This window comes from Anolis sagrei, chromosome 2, assembly GCF_037176765.1.
Source record: "Anolis sagrei isolate rAnoSag1 chromosome 2, rAnoSag1.mat, whole genome shotgun sequence".
In the NCBI taxonomy this organism is placed as follows: domain Eukaryota; kingdom Metazoa; phylum Chordata; class Lepidosauria; order Squamata; family Dactyloidae; genus Anolis; species Anolis sagrei.
This window is the reverse complement of record NC_090022.1, coordinates 11254633-11277822: the sequence shown is the minus strand read 5'-3', so window position 1 is coordinate 11277822 and position 23190 is coordinate 11254633. Positions and strand designations below refer to the sequence as shown.

The following is a 23190-nucleotide window of genomic DNA, read 5'->3' as shown; positions in this document are numbered from 1 at the left end:
AGATGTTTCCACTATTATTTCCCTTGATGTGTACAAATTGTATCTCTAGCTAGAATTTACTGGCTGTTAACTTGCTCCTGGCACTCTGCTAATCCACAGTAGACAGAAAAAACATGAGCCGTTGTATTAATTTGGAATGTACAGTATTATATGAGTATTTGAATCTATGATAACCTATTTTGAGTATATGAATCAAATTGTCTGTGAGAAATTTGATAGGCCTTTGGGTTTTGTATTGTAAGGAAAAAGATGTTTCCGTGTAGAGTAACAATCCTAAAGTTTGTATAATAAATACAAGCTTTCCAACTAGTTTGGGGCATAGAGACATTTACTCAAAAACAGAAATAAAGAAATGTATGGCAGAGGAAAACATTAAAAACATGACCAGAATATGAAATATAGAAAAGAGTGTTCTTTATGGGAACATTGGGGTCCCTTATATTATCTCATGTGATTATCCGATGGCTGATGCAATGTGATGTTACTGTCTAATGGCAGACCACTAAAGACGGGGAAGTGAGATTGAGGACCCTTCTACAACGCCACATTATCTGCTTTGAACTGAGTTATATGAGTCTGTACTGCCATATTATCAAGTTGAAAGCAAATAATCTAGATTTTATATGGCAATGTAGAAGGCCTCTGAGGCCATAGAGCAGCGTTTTCAACCTGGGGGTCGGGACCCCGATGGGGGTTGTGAGGGGATTTCAGAGGGGTTGCTAAACGCCACATTATTTCTGATGGTCTTGTGAACCCCTTTGGTAGAGAAGACTGAAGATCGCTCTGCCTTTCCTTCTCTTCCTTTTGGAAACTGACAGCGATTCTTCCCATCAAAAGCTCTCCTCTGCTGTGATTGGTCAGCCAAGGGGAGGGCTGTTTCTGAAACGCCAAGCAGGGGAGGGGAGAGCAGGCGTGCTCGGCGCATGGCAGTGTGGTGCGCATGTGCGGGCGAGGGAGAGCATGTGAGACTGGAGAGAGACTTGTGCCAGCGAGTCCCTTCAAGACATGGGAGTTCTGTGTGGGAAGTCTAGCCCAAGTTTGGTCCAGATCCACCATGGTTTGGTCCACAATGCTCTCTGCATGTAGGGGAACGACAACTCCAAAACTCAAGGTCAATGCCCACCAAACCCTTCCAGAATTTTCTGTTGGTCATGGGAGTTCTGTCTGTCAAGTTTGGTTCAATCCCATTGCTGGTGAAGTTCAGAATGTTCTTTGATTGTAGATGAACTATAAATCTCGGCCACTACAATTCCCAAATGACAAACTCCATCCCCTCCCCCCTCCACCCAAACAAACCCCACTAGTATTCAAATTTTGGCGTTTCAGGTATTTGTGCCAAATTTGGTCCAGTGAATGAAAATACTGTAATGACGATTCATAGCAGTAACAAAATTACAGTTATGAAATAGCAATAAATTATAATGTTATGGTTGGGGGTCACCACTACATGAGAAACTGTATTAAGGGGTCGCGGCCTTAGGAAGGGTGAGAAGCACTGCTGTAGACCATTGAAGTGGAGAAAACTTCTCTTCACATTGATGAGAATGAGTTGGGTGATAATAGAGGAGCTTCCCATTGAGAGACAAAGTTTAGTCTGTCCCAAGGCCTCCCAAGGCATGACTCTGATCAAAACATTGAACAGGATGTATTTTCCCTCAATAGTTGAATGCTTGGGAGGCAGCCCTGCATCTGAAGGGGTCAAGGAAGGATTAAGGGGAGGGAAGCTGGATTCCTAGAGAGGAAGGAAGCCAGGGAGGAGGAGGCGCCCAGTCCTCCAGAGTCTTGCCTTGACCACTTCCTCCTCCTCTCCTTGGGCAGCCTTCCTCTCCTCCTGGGAGTCTCATTCCCAGATTCCCTTCAATGGGCTGAATATTTGTACTTGCTATAATTGTGTTACTAGTGAAACAGAACCCCATACATAACAAAGGGAGATGCCACGCTTGCTTTTGCGGGCAGGGAATGTTTTCAATCTGAAGGGGGCTGAAACCGTGGATACAGAGAGGGGTGAGTGTGGGTACCTACCTACCTGTCCCTGCAGGCAAAGTGAATGGGCTGTGGTTGGAAAACCAAATACCGCAATGTAATGGTTGGAAAGATCTTGGAAAGAGTGGAGATTTCATTGAATCAAGCATCTCGTTACTTTTCGTTAGAAGAAAGGTTTATGGATCATGTGGCGTCAGTGGCAGGAATCACGGGGGATTCAGTGTGGGTGGGGACTGAAGAGCTCAATGGGAGGCCAGGTGAGGCCAGGTGGGTCTGGAGAAGCAGAGGCCCCAGTGGAAGGAGGGCCCAGCATCACCTGGCTCTGCAATAAATAAGAGCTTGTTATTTCACTCTCCAAGGAAAAGCCTCTCAAAGCCGGTGGTCTAATTCTGCCTTTCTTTCACAGAGTAAAAGTGATGGTTGTCTGAGAATGTTGGAGTAGAGCCTGTTCAAGGAAACAAGGAGGAGGAAAGCATCTTGGGTCCAGTTTGTTTCTTCACCAAACAGTGGTGCCAACATGGAGAGATCCAACTCACCTGGAAATGAAGCAGAACCTGGGAGCGGTGGTGAATCCTGGGAGAAAACAATACATACGTTCCTGAGTGTGGACCTTTATAGTTCACTCATACAGTTTAGGCATTCCTCCTTCCGAGAGGGCGAGGGACCCAGAGAGGTTTGCAGCCGCCTCCACTCTCTCTGCCGCCAGTGGCTGAAGCCAGAGCAACACACCAAGGCGGAGATGCTGGACCTGGTGATCCTGGAGCAGTTCCTGAGCATCCTGCCCCCAGAGATGGGGAGCTGGGTCCGAGAGTGTGGGGCAGAGACCTCTTCCCAGGCGGTGGCCCTGGCGGAAGGCTTCCTCCTGAGTCGGGCAGAGGACGAGAAGCAGGAAGGACAGGTGAGAGCATTGCCTCTTGGGTTCACTCACCTTGGGACTGGTGGAGAGATTGAACATTCATCCCGCCTTCCTTCCAAGATGGGACCTGTGACAGAGATAAGTCAGACCCTGCTCCCTCGGCCTCTTTTCCCACCTGCTCTGCCCCTCTTGCACTCCCCTCCATATCCAGCATACGCTCAGTTGCTGCTCTATCCAATTTGTTGATCTCTAGATATAACATTAAAAATGATGGGAGGGGAAGTGTGGCATTGGTTTCAAACTAGGTTACCATCTCAAGGTTCTTCTATAGGTCTGTGCTATCTTTAAACTCTCTCCATACTACTTCTACAGTACTCTGCTCTTCCATGTGAGAGTTGGTCAATAAAGACAAGCTGAAGCTTTACCACAGTATTTAAACCAAGGTATACCCTGCAGTATAATGAAACATCACTCAGTCTTATTTATTTATTTATTTATTTATTTATTTACTTTGCTTATATACCGCTGTATCTCAAGCCCGAAGGCGACTCACAGCGGTTCACAAACAGTAAAAACAGTAGAAACAGCAGTGGTTCCATACAACATATAACAATTGACTTAACACATTATCCATAAATTACCAATAAGCAATTATAATGCACAATTATTACAAAAAACAACCGTACCCAATCTTCTCATCATCCAAGCGTAGTCCAGGTTCGTCGTCCATTGTTCCATTCCTATGTTCCATTACCAGATTGCACTAAATTACTCAAACGCCTGCACAAACATCCAGGTCTTCACCTTTTTGCGGAATACCATTAGAGATGGTGCTAGTCTAATGTCCGTAGGAAGGGCGTTCCACAGCCGAGGAGCCACCACCGAGAAGGCCCTATCTCTCGTCCCCGCCAGCCGAGCTTGAGAAGCAGGCGGGATCGAGAGCAGGGTCTCCCCGGAAGATCTCAAAGTCCTGGTGGGTTCATAGGCAGAGATGCGGTCAGATAGGTAGCTTGGGCCGGAACCGTTTAGGGCTTTAAAGGCCAACGCCAGCACTTTGAATTCAGCCCGGTAGCAGATCGGTAGCCAGTGGAGTTGGCACAACAGGGGGGTTGTATGCTCCCTGCGCTCCGCTCCTGTTAAAATCATGGCTGCCGAGCGTTGGACTAGTTGGAGCTTCTGAGCTGTCTTCAAAGGCAACCCCACGTAGAGAGCATTGCAGTAGTCTAAACGGGATGTAACCAGAGCGTGGACTACCGTGGCCAAGTCAGACTTGTCAAGTCAGTCTTATGTAATAAGTAACAGTATCTCTACTTCAGTTCAGAAGTTCAAACAGTACAACAATCTATACTACAGTTACTCTGAATTCAGGCAGAGGAATGAAATAGTTCTTTCCAAATAGTCTTTAAAATATGCCTCATGGTGCCATAAAATGATCAGTCTTCAAGACAGTTGGCAGCCAGCAATCCCTTCGCTGTCCAAAGTGAGAATGGCAGTTAGAACTCTTGGTCTCAGCAGCAAGTCAGAGGCAGCAGCCAATCAGAACTCTGGCTCCTGGCACACTCAGCCAATCAGATGCTGCCACATGGCTCTCCAGTTAACCCACCATATCATGGTGTCCTTGTTCCAATCCTCCCAGGCCCAAAATGGCTGCATGGAAGCCCACCCGGATGTCCCTGGATCAGAGGAACCCCCACCAGGCCCCACCCAGAGCCTCCATCAGAAGGAGCTCAAGCAGGAAGGAGACGGGGCTGCGGCCTTGGAGGGTAAGAAGGAACCTTTTGGGGTGTTTTCCTCTTTTATGCTGGGATTGTGAGGTATTGTGGCACATCCCCATCAATTGGAGATTGACATTGTGCACATCCAGGATCATTTGGCCTTGAGAGGAGGATATAGGAAGGCATTCGGTTTCAAAAGGTGTAATTTCAGTGGGATTTTTTTCTTGCAATTCTTGTACATTAAACTAAAGTTGGATCTGACTGAAAATTCAGTCTTTGCGTATCTTCCCAGTTGGGACCCAAAGCCAAGATGAGGCCTAAAACTAAGCTGGAAGACCAACAGACCAGAAAGAATAACTCTAGTCACTTGAAATACCAAGCCCAGTGCTAGTTTCGATCCAAGCTACTTAAAGCACTACTTGAGATGAAATGGCCTAAACTCCAAAACTTTACTTAATCCTGGGCTGGAGAATGCTCCTGTGTTCAGAGGGCCATTTTCTCATAGGTTTCTTTTCAGGATTGTAATTCTCACATCGGAGACATGTCTATGTGTTCAGCTTTCCACCCCTTGCTCTCTCTCTCTCTCTCTCTCTCTCTCAGAGGCTGAAATGATGTTTTTGCCGAATCCTCAGTCGGTTCTTCCCTTTTGTGATGGAGTGGAACCGAATGAGGTAAGCAAAAGGATTCCTGGGAGAGGAGGAAGGGAGCTTCCTGGGGGGTCATTGGTTCCTGGCTCAATCATAGAAGTTGGAAGAGACCTTGTGGGTCATCCAGTCCAACCCCCTGCCAAGAAACAGGAAAATTGCACTCAACGCACTCCTGACAGATGGCCATCCAGCCTCTGTTTAAAAGCTTCCAAGAAGGAGCCTCCATCACACTCCAGGACAGAGAGTTCCACTGCTGAACGGCTCTCACAGTCAGGAAGTTCTTCCTAATGTTCAGGTGGAATATCCTTTCCTGGAGTTTGAAGCCATAGAATCATAGAATCATAGAGTTGGGTCATCCAGTCCAACCCCCTTCCAAGAAGGACTCCCAACAGATGGCTATCCAGCCTCCACCACACTCCGGGTCTGAAAGTTCCACTTTTGAATGGCTCTCACAGTCAGGAAGTTCTTCCTCATGTTCAGATGGAATCTCCTTTCTTGTAATTTGAAGCCATTGCTCCATTGTGTCCTAGTCTCCAGGGAAGCAGAAAACAAGTTTGCTCCCTCCTCCCTGTGACTTCCACTCACATTTTTATACATGGCTGTCATGTCTCCTCTCAGCCTTCTCTTCTTCAGGCTAAACATGCCCAGCTCCTTAAGCCACTCCTCATAGGGCTTGTTCTCCAGACCCTTGATCATTTTAGTCACCCTCCTCTGGACACATTCCAGCTTGTCAATATCTCTCTTCAATTGTGGTGCCCAGAATTGGACACAATATTCCAGGTGTGGTCTCACCAAAGCAGAATAGAGGGGTAGCATGACTTCCCTGGACCCAGACACTAGACTCCTATTGATGTAGGCCAAAATCCCATTGGCTTTTTTTGCCGCCACATCACATTGTTGGCTCATGTTTAACTTGTTCCCCACGAGGACCCCAAGATCTTTTTCACGTGTTCTGCTCTCGAGACACGCGTCCCCCATTCTGTATCTTTGCATTTCGTTTTTCCTGCCTAAGCTGAGTCCCTGTTGAACTTCATTTTGTTAGTTTTGGCCAATCATCTCTCTAATCTGTCAAGATAGTTTTGAATCCTGCTCCTGTCCTCTGGAGTATTGGCTCTCCCTCCCAATTAGTGTTGTTTGCAAACTTGATGATCATGCCTTCTAACTCTTTGTCTAAGTTATTAATAAAGATGTTGAACAGGAAACACTGTGAAACAGAAAAGATTGAACCAACAGAAACGTACATCATTTCAAAGAGATTCTTGTAGTTATTTTCCTTGATAGCCCTTAATGTGAGAAGGAAATGTGTTCTTTTTCCACCAGGGCCCAATCGCCTTTGAGGACGTGGCTGTCAGTTTCTCTTTGGAGGAGTGGGTTCTCCTGAATATTGGTCAAAAAGTCTTGCACGTGCAGATCATGGAGGAGATTCATGGGATTGTGGACTCTCTTGGTAAGGCTCCCTCATTGATGGGGATTTCTGTTTCAAAATGCAGGATCCCGGTCAACAGTTCCTTAGTGTGAACAGTATCTTAAGTCATCCCAGTCACAGAGGATCCTCAAGACATGGCTTATGTTAGAAATACATGACATATTGGTAATATATGGGTCCCTTAAGTCTTTCTGATACAGAGGACAATCTCCTTTTTCTCTCAGGTGATTTGCTATTTCAAGGTGGCATGTTTTAGGAACTATTACAGCTTCTCCTCTTGACCTAAACCTACTTCTTGAACTTTCTTAGGCCCTCAGGTGGGATGTGGCTTTCATGTTTTATTTTCTTCATGATTGATGTCTGTGTGATGACCTGTTGGACATTTCAATATGCACAGAATCATAGAATCAATTAGAAGGGACCTCGTGGGCCATTCAGGATGGTTTGGAGGCACTCTCCTGTCTCTCAAAACCGATGTCAAGTGCGGTGTTACGTGGATGTCACTATATCTGGCTAAGTCCTGCAGACATTCTTTTTTCCTTCCCTTCTCTGCCTTCATCATTGTTCTCCCCCTTTTTTACAGTCACTATCTTGAGAGAGAAATAAAAAGGAGGGAACGATTGTGAAATGGGTGATAGAAAGGCAAAGTTTTAGCTAGAGAAAAAGAAAGCCTTTGAATGTGAAGGGAAGAGGCACCCTTTCCCCCAGGAAGAAGGAGACAGAATAAAAAGCCAGGCTAGGCTGAGGAAAACATAACCTTTGCAGCATATGTTATTCATCTCTCCCTTAGAGGCTCTAGGCAGCTAAACAGTGTCCATCTTTACTGAACAAGAGGTGGGGAGAGGACAGCATGTATATCTTCTTTTTTCCATATCTATGTTATATAAAGGATGACTTTAATCTCCTTCTTAAACCACTTTCCTAGAGTCTTTATCACTCACACAGATGAATTATTGTTTCTTTCCTCTTTCTCCACAGCAGACACCTGGAACACCAAACATTTGGGACACAAAGGGGGTCTTCCTAGACACCAGCAAACCTACAGGGAAGATGGAGCTTCTGCCAGAGAAAGGCCTTACAAATGCAATGTATGTGGGCAGTATTTTATCCAAAATATAGGACTAATACTTCATAAGACACTCAGTGCTGGGAAAAGCCATTGTCAGTTGAAAGTACCAGCAAAATGTATTGCTGATTACAAACCGCCAGATCTGAGCCAAGAAGGAACTGGGGATTTCATAAACCAGGAGTGTGGGACATGTTTTGCTGACAGTTCAACCTTGGTGGGACACAAAAAACTCCACACAGGAGAGAAACCATACCAATGCAAGGAGTGTGGGAAATGTTTTGCACACAGTTCAGACTTGGTGAAGCACAAAAGACTCCACACAGGAGAGAAGCCATACCAATGCAAGGAGTGTGGGAAATGTTTTGCTCGCAGTTCACTCTTGGTGGGCCACAGTAGAGTCCACACAGGGTGCCAGGAGTGTGGGAAGTGTTTTGCTGACCGTTCAGTGTTTGTGAGGCACAAAACCCTCCATGTAGTTGAGAAGCCATGCAAATGCCAGGAGTGTGGGAAGTGTTTTGCTAACAGTTCAAGCTTGGTGAGCCACAAAAGACTCCACACAGGAGAGAAGCCATACAAATGCCAGGAGTGTGGAAAATGTTTTGCTCGCAGTTCACTCTTGGTGGGCCACAATAGAGTCCACACAGGAGAGAAGCCATACCAATGCCAGGAGTGTGGGAAATGTTTTGGTTACAGTTCGCACTTGGTGAGACACAAAAGACTCCACACAGGAGAGAAGCCATACAAATGCCAGGAGTGTGGGAAATGTTTTACTCAGAGTTCACAATTGATGAGGCATAAAAAACTTCACACAGGAGAGAAACCATACCAGTGCAAGGAGTGTGGGAAATGTTTTTCTTCCAGTGCATACTTGGTGAGGCACAAAAGAATCCACACAGGAGAGAAGCCATACAAATGCCAGGAGTATGGGAAATGTTTTGGTCGCAGTTCACTCTTGGGGGGCCGCAATAGAGTCCACACAGGAGAGAAGCCATACCATTGCCAGGAGTGTGTGAAATGTTTCGCTTCCAGTTCAGATTTGGTGAGGCATAAAATAGTCCACACAGGAGAAAACCCAAACAAATGCCAGGAGTGTGGGAAGTGTTTTGCTGATAGTTCAACCTTGGTGGGGCACAAAAAACTCCACACAGGAGAGAAGCCATACCAATGCCAGGGGTGTCGGAAATGTTTTGGTTACAGTTCACACTTGGTGAGCCACAAAAGACTCCACACAGGAGAAAAGCCATACAAATGCCAGGAATGTGGGAAATGTTTTGCTCGCAGTTCACTCTTGGTGGGCCACAATAGAGTCCACACAGGAGAGAAGCCATACCAATGCCAGGAGTGTGGGAAATGTTTTGGTTACAATTCACACTTGGTGAGACACAAAAGACTCCACACAGGAGAGAAGCCATACAAATGCCAGGAGTGTGGGAAATGTTTCGCTTCCAGTTCAGATTTGGTGAGGCATAAAATAGTCCACACAGGAGAAAAGCCAAGCAAATGCCAGGAGTGTGGGAAGTGTTTTGCTGACAGTTCAACCTTGGTGGGGCACAAAAAGCTCCACACAGGAGAGAAGCCATACCAATGCCAGGAGTGTGGGAAATGTTTTGGTTACAGTTCACACTTGGTGAGCCACAAAAGACTCCACACAGGAGAGAAGCCATACAAATGCCAGGAATGTGGGAAATGTTTTGCTCGCAGTTCACTCTTGGTGGGCCACAGTAGAGTCCACACAGGAGAGAAGCCATACCAATGCCAGGAGTGTGGGAAATGTTTTGGTTACAATTCACACTTGGTGAGACACAAAAGACTCCACACAGGAGAGAAGCCATACAAATGCCAGGAGTGTGGGAAATGTTTCGCTTCCAGTTCAGATTTGGTGAGGCATAAAATAGTCCACACAGGAGAAAAGCCAAGCAAATGCCAGGAGTGTGGGAAGTGTTTTGCTGACAGTTCAACCTTGGTGGGGCACAAAAAGCTCCACACAGGAGGGAAGCCATACCAATGCCAGGAGTGTGGGAAATGTTTTGGTTACAGTTCACACTTGGTGAGCCACAAAAGACTCCACACAGGAGAGAAGCCATACAAATGCCAGGAATGTGGGAAATGTTTTGCTCGCAGTTCACTCTTGGTGGGCCACAATAGAGTCCACACAGGAGAGAAGCCATACCAATGCCAGGAGTGTGGGAAATGTTTTGGTTACAGTTCACACTTGGTGAGACACAAAAGACTCCACACAGGAGAGAAGCCATACAAATGCCAGGAGTGTGTGAAATGTTTTACTCAGAGTTCACAATTGATGAGGCATAAAAGACTCCACACAGGAGAGAAGCCATACAAATGCCAGGAGTGTGGGAAATGTTTTACTCAGAGTTCACAATTGATGAGGCATAAAAAACTTCACACAGGAAAGAAAAAGTGCCAAGAGTGTAGAAAATGTTTTACACAGAATACACCCCTTATTGACCACTGGAGATCCCACACAGGAGGGAAATCATATCTATGTCAAGAGAGTGGGAAATGTTTTGCTGACAGTTCACAATTTGTGAGCCAAAAATGACTCCACACAGGAGAGAATCCTTACTAATGCCGGGAGGAAGTGTTTTACTCAGACTCTATCTGTTAACAAAAAACAGCCTTTGTGTATAAACATGTGATTTCAAACAGGACTGTTGGAGAAGTTCTGCTTCAGACTTGGTAAAGTCCCCTTACAATGCATATCAACAAAATAATAACAAGAAAGAATATAAGGAAATCAAAACAACAACATTAAACACTATATAAAACAAACATCAATACCAAACAACAAATAGTAAATGAAGAGATGTTTCCACTATTATTTCCCTTGATGATGTGTACAAATTGTATCTCTCACTAGAATTTACTGTCTGTTAACTTGCTCCTGGCACTCTGCTAATCCACAGTAAACAGAAAAAACATGTGCCTTTGTATTATTTTTGAATGTACAGTATTATATGAGTATTTGAATCTATGATAACCTATTTTGAGTATTTGAATCAAACTGTCTGAGAAATTTGATAGGTTTTGCAAAATTCAAGCCTTTGGGTTTTGCATTGTAAGGAAACAGATATTTCCGTGTAGAGCAGTGTTTCTCAACCTGGGGGTGGTGTGTCAGAGGGGTCACAAAAGACCATCATAAAACACAGTATTTTCTGTTGGTCATAGCGGTTCTGTGTGGGAACTTTGGCCCAATTCTATCATTGGTGGGGTTCAGAATGCTCCTTGATTGTAGGTGAACTATAAATCCCAGTAAGTACAACTCCCAAATGTCAAAGTATATTTTCCCCAAATCTCATCAGTTTTCACATTTGGGCATATTAAGTATCCGTGACTGTATTGGTCCAGATCCATCATTGTTTGAGCCCACAGTGCTCTCTAGATGTAGGCGAACTACCACTCCCAAATTCAAGGTCAATTTCCACCAAACCCTTCCAGTATTTTATGTTGGTCATGGGAGTTCTGTGTGCCAACTTTGGTTCAATTCTATTGTTGGCGGGGTTCAGAATGCTCTTTGTTTGCAGGTTAACTGTAAATCCCAGCAACTACAACTCCCAAATGACAAAATCAATCCCCCCGCCAATCCCCCCAGTATTCAAATTTGGGCATGCTGGGTATTTGTGCCAAATTTGCTCCAGAGAATGAAAGTACATCCTGCAGATCATTATTTACATGGCGATTCATAATGTTAGGGTTATGGTTGGGGGTCACCACAACATGAGGAACTGTACTAAGGGGTCACGGCATTAGGAAGGTTGAGAAACACTGGTGTAGAGTAACAATCCTAAAGTTTGTATAATAAATACAAGTTTTCCAACTCTGGGGCATAGAGACATCTTACTCAGAAACGGAAAAGGAAATGTGCGGCACAAGAAAACATTTAAAACATGAGCAGAATATGAAATCCAGAAAAGAGTGTACTTCATTGGAACATTGGGGTCCCTTATATTACCTCATGTGATCATCTGATGGCTGATGCAATGTGATGTTATCGTCTAATGGCAGACCACTATAGACAGGTGACTGAGACTGAGGCCCCTTCTACAATGCCACACTATCTACTTTGAACTGAGTTAAATGAGTCTGCACTGCCATATTATCAAGTTATGATAAGCTGGATCTTATACAGTAATGTAGATGGCCTCTGAGGCTAGAGAGCAGCGTTTCTCAACCTGGGGGTCGGGACCCCTGTGGGGGTTGCGAGGGGGTTTCAGAGGGGTCACCAAAGACCATCAGAAAACACATATTTTCTGATGGTCTTAGGATGCCCTTTGGCAAAGAAGACTGAAGATCTCTCTGCCTGTCCTTCTCTTCCTTTTTGGAAACTGACAGCAAATCCTCCCACCAACTCTCCTTTGCTGTGAGATTGGCCAGCTTCTAAGCCAAGTGGAGGGCTGTTTCTGAGACTCCAAGCAGGGGAGGGGAGAGCAGGCGTGCTCGGTGCGCATGTGCAGATGAGGGAGAGTGTGCAAGACTGGAGGGAGGCTTGTGCTTGTGAGTCCTTTCAAGGCATGGAGGTTCAGTGTGGGAAGTCTGCCCAATTATATTGTTGGCAGGGTTCATAATGGTCTTTGATTGTAGGTGAACTATAAATCCCAGCAACTACAACTCCCAAATGTCAAGATCTATTTTCTCCAAACTGCACCAGTGTTCACATTTGGGAATATTGAGTATTCGTGCCAAGTTTAGAGCCCCCATGGCACAGTGGGTTAGACAACTGAGCTGCGGAACTTGTTGTCCGCAAAGTCGCACGTTCGAATCCAGGCAGTGGTGTGAGCTCCCGCTGTTAGCCCCAGCTTCTGCCAACCTAGCAGTTCAAAAACATGCAAATGTGAGTAGATCAATAGGTACCATGGGAAGGTTATGGTGCTTCATGCAGTCATGCTGACCACATTGACCTTGGCGCTGTCTACAGACAACGCCGGCTCTTTGGCTTAGAAATGGAGATGAGCACCAACCCTCAGTCAGATACAATTGGACTTAACGTCAGGAGAAAACTTCTACCTTTCATCTGCCAAGTTTGGTTTAAATCCATCATAGTTTGAGTTCACAGTGCTCTATGGATGTATGGGAACTACAAGTCCAGAACTCAAGGTCAATGCCCAGCAAACCCTTCCAGTATTCTGTTGGTCTTGGGAGTTCTGTCTCCATAGTTTTGTTCAATGCCATTGTTGTTGAAGTTCAGAATATTCTTTGATTGTAGATGAACTATAAATCCTAGCAACTACAATTCCCAAATGACAAACTCAATCCCCCCCAACCCCACCAGCATTCAAATTTCAGTGTATCGGGTATTTGTGCCAAATTTGGCCCATTGAATGAAAATACATCCTTCATAGCAGATATTTACATTATGATTCATAACAGTAGCAAAATTACACTTATGAAGTAGCAACGAAAATAATGTTATGGTTGGGGGTCACCACAACATGAGGAACTGTATTAAGGGGTCGCGGCTTTAGGAAGGTTTGGAACCACTGCTCTAGACCATTGAAGTGGCTTCATCCCATAAATAGCCAGTGAAATGTCACTTTCCAGTTGCTGGAGAAAACCTCTCTTCACATTGATGAGAATGACTTAGGTGATCCTTCGTTGGCCAAGTAGGATAGCCTTCCAGGATCAGTATTCTTGTGGATCCTTAGGTGACTGTGGAGGGGTTGAAATTTTTGGGGGGGGGGGGTTGAAAATTTCACGGGGTGTGTGTGTGTGTGTTTGAAATCTGCCTCCTAGCTCACGCTGAAGCAAAGAGCACAGCAGCGGGCAGAGCAGCCTTCAATAGTCTGCAGCTCTGCCCCTGTCAACCACCTCCACCAAGTCTGGTCTCCTTAATGGGAGCATTCAACACACACACCCCACAATGACAATAATAATAATAATAATAATAATAATAATAATAATCCTTTATTTGTACCCCGCTACCATCTCCCGGAGGACTCGGTGCAGCTTACAAGAGGCCGAGCCCAAATACAACAGTAAAAACAACAACAACAATACAGCAAAATAACTCAAAAACAAGGCAATAACATTAACAACACACCATGACGCAATTAAAATCTGTGGCAGGGCCAAATGTAATAATTAAAATTAAAAAGTGCTGGGCATGACCAGGTGAAAAGGGTAGGTGTTTGGAGGGGGATGGGCATGCAGTTATCCTGGCTGGGGCTTGCCTGATGTCCTAAGGGAGAGAGTTCCAGAGTCAAGGGGCCACCACCGAGAAAGCTCTATCCCTCGTCCCCGCCAATTGCACTTGCGATGCAGGTGGGATCGTGAGTAGGGCCTCTCCAGATGAATGAAGAGATTGTGTGGGTTCGTACACAGAGATGCGGTCACGCAGGTAGTCAGGTCCCAAACAGTGTGAATAAATTGTCAATATTTGCCTGAGATAGTGCTTGCAGTTCTGGAGGGACTCTTAATTTTTTGCATAGAATCATAGAATCAAAGAGTTGGAAGAGACCTCATGGGCCATCCAGTCCAACCCCCTGCCAAGAAGCAGGAATATTGCATTCAAACCACCCCTGACAAATGGCCATCCAGCCTCTGCTTAAAAGCTTCCAAAGAAGGAGCCTCCACCACACTCCGGGGCAGAGAGTTCCACTGCTGAACGGCTCTCACAGTCAGGAAGTTCTTCCTAATGTTCAGATGGAATCTCCTCTCTTGTAGTTTGAAGCCATTGTTCCGCGTCCTAGTCTCCAAGGAAGCAGAAAACAAGCTTGCTCCCTCCTCCCTGTGGCTTCCTCTCACATATTTATACATGGCTATCATATCTCCTCTCAGCCTTCTCTTCTTCAGGCTAAACATGCCCAGTTCCCTAAGCCGCTCCTCATAGGGCTTGTTCTCCAGACCCTTGATCATTTTAGTCGCATCTCAGACTTAGCATGGGGATTTGGTTAACCAGTTAAAATTCATGAGTAAACCAGGTTTTTTAAAAAATCTGAAACATTTCGGGGGGAGGGGGTTGAACCCCTAATCCCCCCCCCCTCGCTACAGGCCTGGTGGAGCCCTATTCTTGACCTGCATCTTCTCCCGCAGTGAGGGCATTGGTTTCCAGGTGGAAGGCGGTCTCGATTGGGGTTGGCTTGACGCGCCTTCCTCTTGGCACCTTTCTCTCTTTCACCTTCCATTCGTGCCTCTTCAAATTCTGCAGCACTGCTGGAATTAGTTGGATGCTAATAGATGAGAATGAGTTGGATGATAATAGAGGAGCTTCCCATTGAAAGATGAAGTTTAGTCTGTCCCAAGGCCTCCCTCAGTGCTGCTCTGATCAAGACATTGAACAGGATGTATCTTCCCAAAATAGTTGAATGCTTGTGAGGCAGCCCTGCATCTGAAGGGGTCAAGGAAGGGTTAAGGGGAGGGAGGTTGGATTCCTAGAGAGGAAGGAAGGAAGGAAGGCAAGGAGGAGGAGGCGCCCAGTCCTCCAGAGCAGGTCATCCTTCCTTGGCCTCCTCCTCTTCTCCTGGGAGTCTAATTCTGCCTTTCTTTCACAGAGGAAAAGTGATTGTTGTCTGAGAATGTTGGAGTAGAGCCTGTTCAGGGAAACGAGGAGGAGGAAAGCATCTTGGGTCCAGTTTGCTTCTTCACCAAACAGTGGTCCCAACATGGAGAGACCCAACTCACCTGGAATTGAATCTGGACTTGGGAGCAGTGGGGCATCCTGGGGGGAAACAACACATAAGTTTCTAAGTGTGGACCTTTATAGTTCACTCATACAGTTCAGGCATTCCTCCTTCCGAGAGGGCGAGGGACCCAGAGAGGTTTGCAGCCGCCTCCACTCTCTCTGCCGCCAGTGGCTGAAGCCAGAGCAACACACCAAGGCGGAGATGCTGGACCTGGTGATCCTGGAGCAGTTCCTGAGCATCCTGCCCCCAGAGATGGGGAGCTGGGTCCGAGAGTGTGGGGCAGAGACCTCTTCCCAGGCGGTGGCCCTGGCGGAAGGCTTCCTCCTGAGTCGGGCAGAGGACGAGAAGCAGGAAGGACAGGTGAGAGCATTGCCTCTTGGCTTCACTCACCTGGGGACTGGCTGCCGATTTGCTACCGAGCTCAATTCAAAGTGCTGGCATTGGCCTTTAAAGCCCTAAACGGTTCTGGCCCAACCTACCTATCCGAATGTATCTCGGCCTATCAGCCCACCAGGACCCTAAGATCTTCTGGGGAGGCCCTGCTCTCTATCCCGCCTGCTTCACAGGTGCGGCTGGCGGGGACGAGAGACAGGGCCTTTTCTGTGGTGGCCCCTCGGCTATGGAACGCCCTTCCCATGGAGGTAAGATCAGCCCCCTCGCTGATCGTGTTTTGAAAAAGATTGAAGACCTGGATGTTCGAACAGGCATTTGGTTAATTCGGTGCAATGAATTTGATGATTAAAGGATTGGTAATATGGACGACGAAACTGGATCACGATTTTAGTCAGGAGATGCATTGGATTGTTATTGATGGGCCAATATTGTGTATTGTGTATGATGTTTTTATGGTTTTAAACTGAATACTGTTGATTGTTGTATTTTGTTGTAAACCGCGTTGAGTCGCCAGTTAGGCTGAGAAACAGCGGTATACAAGTACAGCAAATAAATAAATAAATAAATAAATAAATAAATAGATTAAAAATACATCGTGCCTTTCTTCCAAGATGGGACCTGTGACAGAGCTAAGTCAGACCCTGCTCCCTCGGCATCTTTTCCCACCTGCTCTGCCCCTTCTGCTCTCACCTCCATATCCACTGTAAGCTCAGTTGCTGCTCTACTCAATTTGTTGATCTCTAGATATCACATCGAAAATGATGGGAGGGGAAGTGTGGCATTTGTCTCAAGCTAGGTTGCCATCTCAGGGTTCTTCTATAGGTCTGTGATATCTTTGAACTCTCTCCATACTACTACAGTACTCTCTGCTCTTCCATGTGAGAGTTGGTAAATGTCAATAAAGACAAGCAGAAGCTTTACCACAGTATTTAAACCAAGATATACCCTGCAGTATAATGAAATATCACTCAGTCTCATGTAACAAGTCACAGTCTCTTTCCTTCAATTCAGAAGTTCAGACAGTACAGCAACATATTGTCGAAGGCTTTCATGGCTGGAATCACTAGGTTCTTGTGGGTTTTTTCGGGCTATAGAGCCATGTTCTAGAGGCACAAGAACCTAGTACAGCAACAATCTATACAACAGTTCTCTGAGTTCAGACAGAGAACAGAGGAATGAAAGAGTCCTTTTAAAATCGTCTTTAAAATATGCCTCATGATGCCATAAACTGATCAGTCTTCAAGGCAGCTGGCAGCCAGCAATCCCTTCGCTGTCCAAAGTGAGAATGGCAGTTGGAACTCTTGGTCTCAGCAGCAAGCCAGAGGCAGCAGTCAATCTGAACTCTGGCTCCTGGCACACTCAGCCAATCAGCTGATGACACATGGATCTCCGGTTAACCCACCAAATCATGGCGTCCTTTTTCAAATCCTCCCGTTCCAGATCCAAAATGGCTGCATGAAAGCCCACCCGGATGTCCCTGAATCAGAGGAACCCCCACCAGGCCCCACCCAGAGCCTCCATCAGAAGGAGCTCAAGCAGGAAGGAGACGGGGCTGCGGCCTTGGAGGGTAAGAAGGACCCTTTTGGGGTGTTTTCCTCTTTTATACTGGGGTTGTGAGGTATTGTGGCACATCCCCATCAAAAGGAGATTGAAATTGTGCACATCCAGGATCATTTGGCCTTGAGATTACTTATATAGGTAGGCATCCGGTTTCAAAAAATGTAATTTCAGTGGAAGCTTTCTTTGGAAGCTTTTAAGCAGAGGCTGGATGGCCATTTGTCAGGGGTGATTTGAATGCAATATTCCTGCTTCTTGGCAGGGGGTTGGTCTGGATGGCCCATGAGGTCTCTTCCAACTCTTTGATTCTATGATTCTATGATTTGCAGGTTTTTTTTTTTTTTGTTTTTTTGCAGTACTTGTACATTAGCTTAAAGTTGGATGTGACTGAAAATTCAGTTGTTCAGTGTCTTCCCAGGTGGGACCCGAAGCCAAGATGAGGCCTGAAACTGAGATGGAAGACCAACGGACCACAAAGAATAACTTGTCAATTGAAATACCAAGGCCAGGACTAGTTTCGATCCAAGCTTCTTAAAGCACTACTTGAGATAAAATGGCCTAAACTCCAAAAAGTTACATATTCCTGGGCTGTTGAATGCTCCTGTACTCATAGGGTTATTTCTTCATAGCTTTCTTTTCATGACTGTAATTGTCACCTCAGTGACATGTTGATAAGATCACTTTTCACACCTTGCTCTCTCTCTCTCCCAGGGACTGGAATGATGTTGTTGCCGAATCCACAGTCACATCTTCCAGTTTGTGATGGAGTGGAACTGAATGAGGTAAGCAGAAGGATTCCTGGGAGAGGAGGAATGGGGCTGCCTGGGGGTCATTGGTTCTAGGCTCAACCATAGAATCCTTGAGTTGGAAGAGACCTCGTGGGTCATCCTGTCCAACTCCCTGCCAAGAAACTGGACAATTACATTCAAAGCACTTCTGACAGATGGCCATCCTGTCTCTCTTTAAAAGCTGCCAAAGAAGGAGCCTCCACCACACTCTGGGGTAGAGAGTTAAAATAATAATATATAGTAAAAGGTTATCTATATACCGCCCTATCTCCCCGAGGGGACTCAGAGGGAATGGATAGGGTATAAGGTCAAGTCCTAACTGCTGGACCAAGGGCTTGAGACTTGAGACTAGTCATTATCGAAGGCCTGATGAAACCACCAAGTCTTCAAGTTCTTACGGAAGGAGGTGAGTGATGGGGCCAGCCCTATCTCCTTGGGGAGGGCATTCCACCACCGAGAAGGCCCTCTCCCTCGTCCCCACCAACCAGACTTGAGACGGTGATGGGAACAAAAGGAGGGCCTCCCCGGTGGATCTTAGTGTCCGCGCTGGTTGAAAGAGGAAGATGCGATCGCAGAGATAGGCAGGGCCTGAAACATTTTGGGCTTTAGAGGTGCACTGCTGAACAGCTCTTACAGTCGGGAAGTTCTTGCTAATGTTCAGGTGGAATCTCCTTTCCTGTAGTTTGAAGCCATTGTGAAACAGAAAAGATTGAACCAACAAAAATGTAAATAATTTCAAAGATATTCTTGTCATTCTTTTTCTTGAGTCCCTGATGTGAGAAGGAAATGTGTTCTTTTTCCACGAGGGCCCAATCGCCTTTGAGGACGTGGCTGTGTATTTCTCCCCGGAGGAGTGGGCTTTCCTGAGTCCTGATCAGAAAGCCTTGCACGTGCAGATCATGGAGGAGATTCATGAGATGGTGGACTCTCTTGGTAAGGCTCCCTCATTGATGGGGATTTCTGTTTCAAAATGCAGCATCCCAATTAGAAGCTCCCTGGTGGAAGTAATTTCTGAAATCATCCCAATCACGGAGGGTCCTCAAGGCAGGGCTACTGTTAGAAATATATGACATACTAGTAATATATGAGTCCCTTGGTCTTTCTGATACAGAGAACAATCTCCCTTCTTTTCTCTCAGCTGATTTGCTATTTCAAGGTGGCATGTTTTAGGAACTCTTCAAGTTCTCTTCCTGTCCTAAACCTCCATTTGGACTTTCTTAGGGTCTCGGTTGGGACTGTGGCTTTTGTGTTTTACTTTCTTCATGTGTGATGTCTGTATGATAACCTGTTGGACATTTTAATATTCATAGAATCATTGAGTTGGAAGGGACCTTGTGAGCCATCCAGGATGGTTTGGAGGCACTCTCCTGTCTCCCAAAACCGATGCCAAGAGCGGTGTTACGTGGATGTCACCATATCTGGCCATGTCCTACAGACCTTCCTTTTTTTGTTCTCTTCTCTGCCTTCATCAATGTTCTCTTCTTTTTCTTTACAGTCACTATCTTTGGAGAGAGATAAAAAGGAGGGAACAATTGTGAAATGGGTGATAGAAAGGCAATGTTTTAGCTAGAGAAAAAGGCAAGCCTTTGAATGAAAAGAAAAAAGTCATCCATTCCCCTAGGAAGGAGGAGACAGAATAAAAAGCCAGGCTAGGCTGAGGAAAACATAGCCTTTGGAGCATATGCTTCTCACCTCTCCCTTAGAGGCTCTAGGCAGTTAAACAGTGTCCATCTTTACTGAACAAGGGGTGGGGAGAGAATTGCATTTATATCTTCTTTTTCTCCATATCTATGTTGTATAAAGGATTATTTCAATCTCCTTCTTACACCACTCCCCTAGAGTCCTTATCATTCACACAGAGGACTGATTGTTTCTTTCCTCCTCCTTCACAGCAGATACCTGGAACACCAACCATTTGGGACACAATGGGGGCCTTCCTAGACACCAGCAAAACCACATAGATGATGGGGCTTCTGCCAGAGAAAAGCCTTACAACTGCCATGTATGTGAGCAGTGTTTTACCCAAAATATGGGACTTTTTGAGAAAAGCCATTGTCAGTTGAAAGTATCAGCAAAATGGATTGCTGCTTACAAACTGCCAGATCTGAGCCAACAAGAAATCTTTGTAGGAACTGAGGATTTCATAAACCAGGAGTGTGGGACAAGTTTTGCTGACAGTTCACAATTGATGAGGCACAAAAAAGTCCACACGAGAAAGAAGCCATACCAATGTAAGGAGTGTAAGAAATGTTTTCCTTGGGAGTCATCACTTCTCAGGCATTGGAGTATCCATACAGGAAAGAAACCATACCAGTGCCAGGAGTGTGGGAAATGTTTTGCTCGCAGTTCAAACTTGGTGAGGCACAAAAGACTCCACACAAGAGAGAAGTCATACAAATGCCAGGAGTGTGGGAAATGTTTTCGTTGCAGTTCACACTTGGTAAGGAACAAAAGACTCCATACAGGAGAGAAGCCATACAAATGCCAGGAGTGTGGGAAATGTTTTGGTCGCAGTTCACTCTTGGTGATGCACAAAAGACTCCACACAGGAGAGAAACCATACCAGTGCAAGGAGTGTGGGAAATGTTTTGCTTCCAGTGCATACTTGGTGAGGCACAAAAGAATCCACACAGGAGAAAAGCCATACAAATGCCAGGAGTGTAGGAAGCGTTTTAGTGACTGTTCAACCTTTGTGAGGCACAAAAGTCTCCACGTAGGAGGGAAGCCATGCAAATGCCAGGAGTGTGGGAAGTGTTTTGCTAACAGGTCCAACTTGATGAGCCACAAAAAACTCCACACAGGAGAGAAACCATACCAGTGCAAGGAGTGTGGAAAATGTTTTGCTCACAGTTCACACTTGGTGAGCCACAAAAGAGTCCACACAGGAGAGAAGCCATACAAATGCCAGGAGTGTGGGAAATGTTTTGCTCACAGTTCACACTTGGTGAGGCACAAAAGACTCCACATAGCAGAGAAGCCATACCAATGCCAGGAGTGTGGGATGTGTTTTGCTAAAAGTGCAAACTTGGAGGGTCACAAAAGACTCCACACAGGAGAGAAGCTCTATAAATGCCAGGAGTGTGGGAAATGTTTTGGTTGCAGTTCACACTTGGGGAGGCACAAAAGACTCCACACAGGAGAGAAGCCATACCAATGCCAGGAGTGTGGGAAATGTTTTGCTTACAGTTCAGACTTGGCGAGGCATAAAAGAGTCCACACAGGAGAGAAGCCATACCAATGCCAGGAGTGTGGGAAATGTTTTGGTCACAGTTCACACTTGGTGAGGCACAATAGACTTCACACAGGAGAGAAGCCATACCAATGCCAGGAGTGTGGGAAATGTTTTACTCAGAATTCACAATTGATGAGGCATAAAAAACTTCACACAGGAAAGAAAAGGTAAAAGTGCCAGGAGTATACAAAATGTTTTACTCAGAATACACCCCTTATCGACCACTGAAGATCCCAAACAGGAGGGAAGCCATATCTATTTTCAAGAGAGTGGGAAAAGTTTTGCTCCATTTCACAATTTGCTCCATACAGGAGAGAATCCATACTAATGCCCGGAGGAAGTGTTTTACTCAGACTTTATCCGTTAACAAGCAACAGTGAATACAAACAGGCTTCAAGCAGCCTTTGTGTATAAACATCTGATTTCAAACAGGACTGTTTGAGAAGTTCTGCTTAATACTTGGTAAAGTCCCTTTTCTTGTCATTTGAATCTTTTAAGTTTGAGGTCTCATTCTGGAGCAGCAGAAACAAACTTGCTATGACAATATATTAAAATGCATATCAACAAAATAATCACAAAAACAATATAAGAAAATCAAAACAACAACATTAAACACTATATAAAAGAAACATCAAAACCAAACAATCAATAGTAAAGGAAGAGATGTTTCCACTATTATTTCCCTTGATGTGTACAAGTTGTATCTCTCGCTAGAATTTACTGGCTGTTAACTTGCTCCTGGCACTCTGCTAATCCACAGTAAACAGAAAAAACATGAGCCTTTGTATTATTTTGGAATGTACAGTGTTATATGAGTAGTTGAATCTATGATAACCTATTGTGAGTATTTGAATCAAATTATCTGTGAGAAATTTGATGCGTTTTGCAAAATTCAAGCCCTTGGGTTTTATATTGTAGGGAAACAGATGTTTTTGGGTAGATTAACAATCCTAATGTTTGTGTAAGAAATACAAGTTTTCCAACTCTGGGGCATAGAGACATTTTACTCAGAAACGGAATAAAAGGAAATGTGTAGCAGTGGAAAACATTAAAAACATGACCAGAACATGAAATCCAGAAAAGAGTGTACGTCATTGGAACATGAGGGTCCCTTATATTCTCTCATGTGATCATCTGATGGCTCATGCAATGTGATGTTACCGTCTAATGGCAGACCACTAAAGATGGGGAAGTGAGATTGAGGACCCTTCTACAACGCCACATTATCTGCTTTGAACTGAGTTATATGAGTCTGTACTGCCATATTATCAAGTTCAAAGCAAATAATCTAGATTTTATATGGCAATGCAGAAGGCCTCTGAGGCCATAGAGCAGCGTTTTCAACCTGGGGGTCGGGACCCCGATGGGGGTTGTGAGGGGATTTCAGAGGGGTTGCTAAACGCCACATTATAACATCATCGTCTAATGGCAAACCACTACAGACGGGTAGTGAGACTGAGGCCCTGTCTACAAGGCCACACTATCTGCTTTGAACTGAGTTCTTTGAGTCTGCACTACCATATAATTAAGTTCAAAGCAGATAATCTGGATTTTATACGGCAATGTAGAAGGCCTCTGAGGCGATATAGCAGCGTTTCTCAACCTAGGGGTTGGGACCCCTGTGGGGGTCATGAGAGGTTTTTCAGAGAGGTCGCCAAAGACCACCGGAGAACATATATTTTCTGATGGTCTTAGGATGCCCTTTGGCGGAGAAGACTGAAGATCTCCCTGCCTGCCCTTCTCTTCCTTTTTGGAAACTGACAGCGAATCCTGCCACCGAATCTCCTTTGCTGTGATTGGCCAGCTTCTAAGCCAAGTGGAGGGCTGTTTCTGAGACTCCAAGCCGGGGAGAGGAGAGCAGGCATGCTCGGTGTGCATGTGCGGGCG

At 45.4% G+C, this 23190-nt stretch overlaps 1 protein-coding gene across 5 annotated transcripts in view; it reads left to right on the top strand.

Annotated features, from left to right (window-relative positions):
* The window catches only part of LOC132765963 (zinc finger protein 493-like), a 73461-nt gene extending 51085 nt beyond the window's left edge, over positions 1-22376 (top strand). For 2 of the 5 annotated variants that reach the window (XM_067465120.1, XM_067465121.1), the window contains 2 exons: positions 6522-6648; positions 7606-10637. In XM_067465120.1, the coding sequence (XP_067321221.1) occupies positions 6522-6648; positions 7606-10256 (2778 nt within the window). In that variant the 3' untranslated portion in view covers positions 10257-10637. Of the gene's footprint in view, positions 1-2430; positions 2882-4475; positions 4603-5154; positions 5226-6521; positions 6649-7605; positions 10638-18877; positions 19005-19963 lie in introns of those variants that run through there. The other 3 variants (XM_067465124.1, XM_067465123.1, XM_067465122.1) reach the window with 3 other exon arrangements.
* The last annotated feature ends 814 nt before the right edge of the window (positions 22377-23190 follow it).